The sequence below is a fragment of the Tupaia chinensis genome, unplaced genomic scaffold, assembly GCF_000334495.1.
Source record: "Tupaia chinensis unplaced genomic scaffold, TupChi_1.0 Scaffold143845_1, whole genome shotgun sequence".
NCBI lineage: Eukaryota > Metazoa > Chordata > Mammalia > Scandentia > Tupaiidae > Tupaia > Tupaia belangeri.
Genome location: NW_006203696.1, coordinates 301488 through 306824, shown reverse-complemented (window position 1 = coordinate 306824; position 5337 = coordinate 301488). Strand labels below are relative to the sequence as shown.

The window sequence follows — 5337 nt, the reverse complement described above, 5'->3', positions numbered from 1 at the left end:
GGCCGCCCGGGGGGGCCGCCATGGAGGCCGCCACGGGAGTGTGGCTTCAACTCCCTGCTCTCCAGCCCCATGGCACCCCCTGCCCAGGACAGGACCTTCCCTTCCCTCCTGACCCGCACCTTGGGGTCAGCCCCACCCGTCCTCGACTCCCACACCCACGTCAGGAGGGTCCAGGTGACCAGGGAGAGGGCCTGGCGCCCAGACAGGGATTTGTGGAGGGGACAACTGCCAGGGTCCTGGGGCTGTGACTGTTCTGTCGGCCCCGCCAGGAAGGCTGCCCGGTGGGGAGCATGGCACCCTCCCCCTACTGTTGTCCGTGACTCGCTAATGGGGCACCTGACGCCAGGGGACCCGCTGCCCCACTCCCCGGATCTGAGGACAGAGCCACCACACTCTGAGACCGTGACACTGCTGGGCGTCACTTCTTTGAAGGTAAGCAGCTGTCCTGTGCTGGGGTGGGAAAGTGTCCCCCGGGCTCAGTCCCCAAGCAGGTGCAGGAGGGCCTGAGGGAGTTGTCCCAGATGGATGACTGCGCTCCCTCCCCACCGCCACGCCACGCCCTCCACCACGCTGTGAGGCTACAGGGGCCTCGCCGGGCCCAGGCCTGGGCCGTCCCAGCCCTACGACGCCAAGCCGGTGAGCCACGTCAGGGTGAGCACACGCTCTGCACTATCTGTTCCAGCACCACAGGACAGACAGACAACTTGCTTCTGAAGAGCAGCCTGAGGCCCGAGGTCGCCAGCGTGCCGGCCAGGGGCTAGAGCCCCCACGCTGCCTGCTGGGCTCCCATCGCTGGGGAGACACACGCTGTGTTTGCACAGATGTCCCCTCGAGTCAGCGTGCACGTGTGGTGGAGAGTTCATCCAAACAGCGGCGCAAGGCCCACTCCCCACTTCCTCCCTGAGCGCAGCTGAGGGGGCTCAGAGATTGAGCTGAGATTAAGGGAGAAGCTGCTGGTCGTGGCAGGGCCGGGGGACCACAGCTGTGTTCCCAGACACATAAACTGCTGTTCTTGGGGTGCTGGGACGAGCTGGGCTGGCTGGGACTGCATGGGAGGGCCAACTCAGGCCACACCGGTCAGCAGGGGGAGGCCAGGGGACCGAGCCAGCAAGGGCGCCGAACCTGCCTAGCTAAGCCGTCAGCCAGAGCCCACCATGGCCACCGCGGCCCCTACTGTCCTGGGCGAGTCGGCCCCACCACTGACTCCAGGCCCGTCAGGGGTGGAGCTCAGGAAAGGCTGACCACAGGCAAGAGCGTGCCGTGCTGGCCACTGGCCAAGACGGTGGACATTAGGCCCCCATACCGCGGCAGAAAGTCCGAGGTGGAGGCCTGCCGGCATGCGGGTAGAGTGCACGCTCGGCTATGCTGTGCGTACCCAGGTACACACACCGGGCCGCCTTCCGCGCAGACGGTGAGAAAGGAACTGGCCATCTGGACTGACCCACCCACGAGGCCCGTCCTTCTGTCGGACAACGACCATCAAAACAGCAGAAGGCAGGCCCGTGCTTCGGCCGCCCCAGGGACGTCCTCAGGTGGCAGAAGCCATGGGAGCCGAGGACTTCGAGCCCCTGAGCCGAGCAGAGCCGAGCACGGAAGCTGACAGCCAGGTGGGTTCCCGCCCTCCTAGAGAGCCGCCAGCTCTGAGGGCACACAGCTGGCTAAGTCTGGGGGTGCTGGCACGGGCTGGCAGGGAGCTCGTTCTCCGTGAGCCGCAGGTCCCAGGAGTGATGTCGTGTGACAGGTACGGAGCAGCCGGGACTACGGGCACCCACCCAACAGGGCTCTGGGATGCGAGCATCGGTTCACGGAGACTGGACGTCTGGCCGCGCACCAGGCCGAGACTCCAGCTGCTCACTCCGTCTCCGGGGCCTGGTCCACAGCCCTGCGGACATGCCGGACAGACGGGCCGGGCCTTCCCTCACTAAATCCAGATGGCTGTGTTCCCCCGCGAAGATGAAATGAGCTTCCGGAGTGACATCTGAGTGGGCCCCTCCTCAGGTCCAGCCGGGCCCTGCCTGCCGTGGGCCTCACAGGGCCTCCCCATGTCCCCCTCACCCACAGCCACTCTGGGTCTCAGGCCCCACGTCCATGGGGTGTGAGCAAGCGTGGGGCTCGTTCATGGGCGTCCCCTCAGCCCCTCCCAGAGTGGGGTCCAGACCCAGGACGCCCAGAGCCATGGGCACTGACCCTTCCTGGGTTCCATTTCTCCTCTTCCACTGGAGCGATGAGGGCGCCACGAAAGGAGCCTCAAGTCAACCTCGAGTCCATCTGGGGCCCCAGACCACCCGGGGAATGAGGCCGGAGCCCCATGCCCCAGGGTGTGGCTGGGACCTCAGAGAAGCGAACCATGCACCGCAGGAAAAAGCCCCGAGCGACTCGCGCATTCCGTAGGGATGGGTCTGCCCAAGCCAACAGCTGGACTCCTTCCCCCAGGGCCGCTGTCCTCTCGGACCTGGGCTTGCCCTGGGAGGTCCCCGCTGCTGAGCGAAGGCCTGGCCGGGCCTCCTCATGCCTCTGCTCCCCAGCCTGGCCTCACACGGCCCGTCTTCCTACAGGGAAGGGCGAGATGTGGGACGTGGCTTACGGCTCAGTGGGGTGGACAGGCCCATCCTCAGCAGGGGCCTAGATGGGCAGAGAGCCCCACAGGAGCTGTCTGGGAATTCCTGTGGGCCAGGAAAGTGGGCCCATGGCCCCTAGGAGTTCCACCCAAAGACGAACTCGCCTGGCCAGCCCTGCCAGGGCTGGGCGCAGGTCCTATGAGAGACAAGGGCCGGCTACGTGAGAACCTCCCCAGTTCTGCAGGAGGGCGGGGGCCCAGGACCCCAAGGTTAGCAAGACTCCCAGGAGGCCCCGAGGCCGTACTGAGCTCGGCTCTCAGGAGCGTGAGCAGCTGTGGTGTAGGCCAGGCTCCTCCTCCCTTGGCATGGGGTGGGCATGGCGGGGCTGGGCCTGTGCAGACAGCTGCCCACAGCCCCTCACCACACTGTGGAGCTGCTGGCCCCACCCAGCCTTGCCCAGCCTGGGCATCCCCTGCTGAGGTGTGGGGACAAGGCCCTGACCTCCCTACTCAGACCAGACAGGCTCCCTAGGGATGAGGACACGCCAGCACAGGGGTCCCCACCAAGCCCACCAACCCGGGGGGAGTCTAGAACACCCTCCAGCAGGGCGCCGTGCTCTGGGACACTGTCAGCAACAGATTCTAACTCACCATGACCCTGCGACCTGGCGCAGCAGGTTTCGCTCCGCGAGAATCCGCACAGCGCCAGCAAGCGTCCCCGGACACGGTTTCACAAGCAGGCCAGCACACGGCTGCTCGCGCGGCTCGGCCCGGAGTCGGCCACCCTCTTCCCCAGCCCCCAGAGAGCCTTCCTTCTCCGAGTGTGGCACTTCCCCCAGGTCAGACAGAGAAGTGCTCAGATCCCCGCGACGGTGCAGGGCTCGGCCCAGCACGCACCCCACCTCCTCAGTGGGGGTCTGCAGGGCCAGTCGCAGGGCTTAGTGACAGGTGACCGTCACTGCACCATGCCACGGGCGACCCCATGTACCCACCCCGCCCTGGTCTCAGAGACGGTAGGAAAAGTTCCTTACTGGTTCAATGACCGCAGGCTCGCCCTTCTGGCCCTTCTCGCCCCGCGGTCCTCCAATCTGGGGTGATGAGAGGAGAGAGTCGCGGTTACATGGAGCCACGTGACTCGGCAAAGTGGTGCACTGTCGCAGCCGGCAGGACCGGGTCAGATCAGCGCTGGCCGTGCCAGGGTAAAAGGGCGTCACAGTCACGCCCTGAGCACCCGAGCCTTCTGCAGCCCACCAGCCCCTCCCAGGCAGGCTCACAGGAAGGAGCCCCGCTGAGCCACAGCCCGCCAGCCCTGCCCGGAGCCAGCCCACGCCCGCTCACCCCCTCGTAGATGGTGTCCTGGTTGGCTGGCATGCCCGGCCCGATCTCCGAGGGGGCGACGGCCGTGGGGTCGTAGTACGAGTCATAATAGTTCTCGTCGAGGTTCTTGACAGTCTCTTCCGTGAACTCACCCTCCGGGTCCTCCTTCTCCTCCCCTGGGGCCGGGGCCGGCTATGCAGGCACAGCAGGAGCAGACGGCGGTGTCACCATGAGGACACAGCTTGCAACACGCTGGCCCTCCCTCTGCCGTGCCAGGTAAACCCAGAGCTCCCCCAGTCCCCATGGGCTCTGGGTCTGGCAACCCCAGGACTTTGAAGGCCGATGGCTTCCCAGGTCACAGGCCTGGAGCCTGGAGAAGTCCTGACACTCCTGGAGCCTCTCCACATGTCTCCTCCCAGGGAGGAAACTGTCCCCAAACACGCCAGGTGCTGGGCCAAGCCAGGGCAGGGTCTGCCAGCCAGGGCCAGCCCAGGGCCTCTGGGTCCCAGGATAATACCTCCCCAGTGCCATGGTCAAGGCCTGGGGTCACTGCTGGCACTTCGGCATCTGTCCGTGCCGTGAGCTGGGGAAAGCCCTCCCCAGTGACAACGCCTCACCCCAAGAGGCAGCCCTGCCGGCGCCAGGCTATAACAGAGAACCCTGGGCCCAGAGGGACCACGCCAGACTTCGAGCCCCGGACTGATGGGGCGGTGGGTTGAGCCAGCACCACCGGCCTTATGTGAGCATCTCCGAGTGGGACCCTATCCCTTCACCGGAAGCCCGGAGGCCCGAAGGGCTCATTCTAGCCACTTCACTGAGCCAGCTGAGCAAACCAGGGCTCCAGACTGGCTCAGCCAGACCTCCCCAGGAAACACAGCAACGGCGGCCATGAAGCCCCCAGGACCAGGGCCTCGGGGACCGGGTCAGAGATGGTGGGAGGGGGCATGCAGGGCCTGAGCTCCAAGGTAGCCCTGGCTCCGGCCCCGACCCTGGCCCCTCTCCCTTTCCCCTGGACCACGCCAGCTGGGAAGGAAGGCCCTTACGTTGGAGGAGTTGGTGACGACGGTGCTGGCAGGAGCCTCGGGCCCTGCGCCAGGGTCGGTGGGCTGGTCGGGGTTCTCCAGGCCTTCCCCGTAGTTGGTGTCTTCGTAAGGGGGTGGCGTGTAGTAGTCCTCGATGGGCACGTAGTCGTAGTCCCCGATGCCGGGGTCCTCTTCCTTCCCCACGTTCTCGCTAGGTGCCGGGACAGGGACGCCCGTGGGGGTCGGGGCCGGGTCCTGGGGGCCGAGAGTGCAGAAACGCAGAGGTCGGGTCCCCATGTGTCTGGGCATGGGTGACTCCGACACTGGACACTGACCATGCAGATGTGTGCGGCTGAGAGGTCTGTGGGCCCTGTAACCAGGATGGAGGCCAGCAGGCAGGGAGGAGGGGCCGCGGCTAACGGCCCTCGGAAGGAACGTACG

General features: G+C 66.3%; 1 protein-coding gene across 1 annotated transcript in view; it reads right to left on the bottom strand.

Moving 5' to 3' along the window:
- COL5A1 (collagen type V alpha 1 chain) overlaps window positions 1-5337 on the bottom strand; it is a 184251-nt gene that overhangs the window by 99428 nt on the left and 79486 nt on the right. Inside the window, exons 10-12 of the mRNA XM_006165267.2 lie at window positions 4918-5151; window positions 3896-4066; window positions 3589-3645 (exon numbers count right to left, since the gene is read on the bottom strand). Coding sequence (XP_006165329.1) covers window positions 3589-3645; window positions 3896-4066; window positions 4918-5151 — 462 coding nt within the window. The remainder of the gene's footprint in view (window positions 1-3588; window positions 3646-3895; window positions 4067-4917; window positions 5152-5337) is intronic.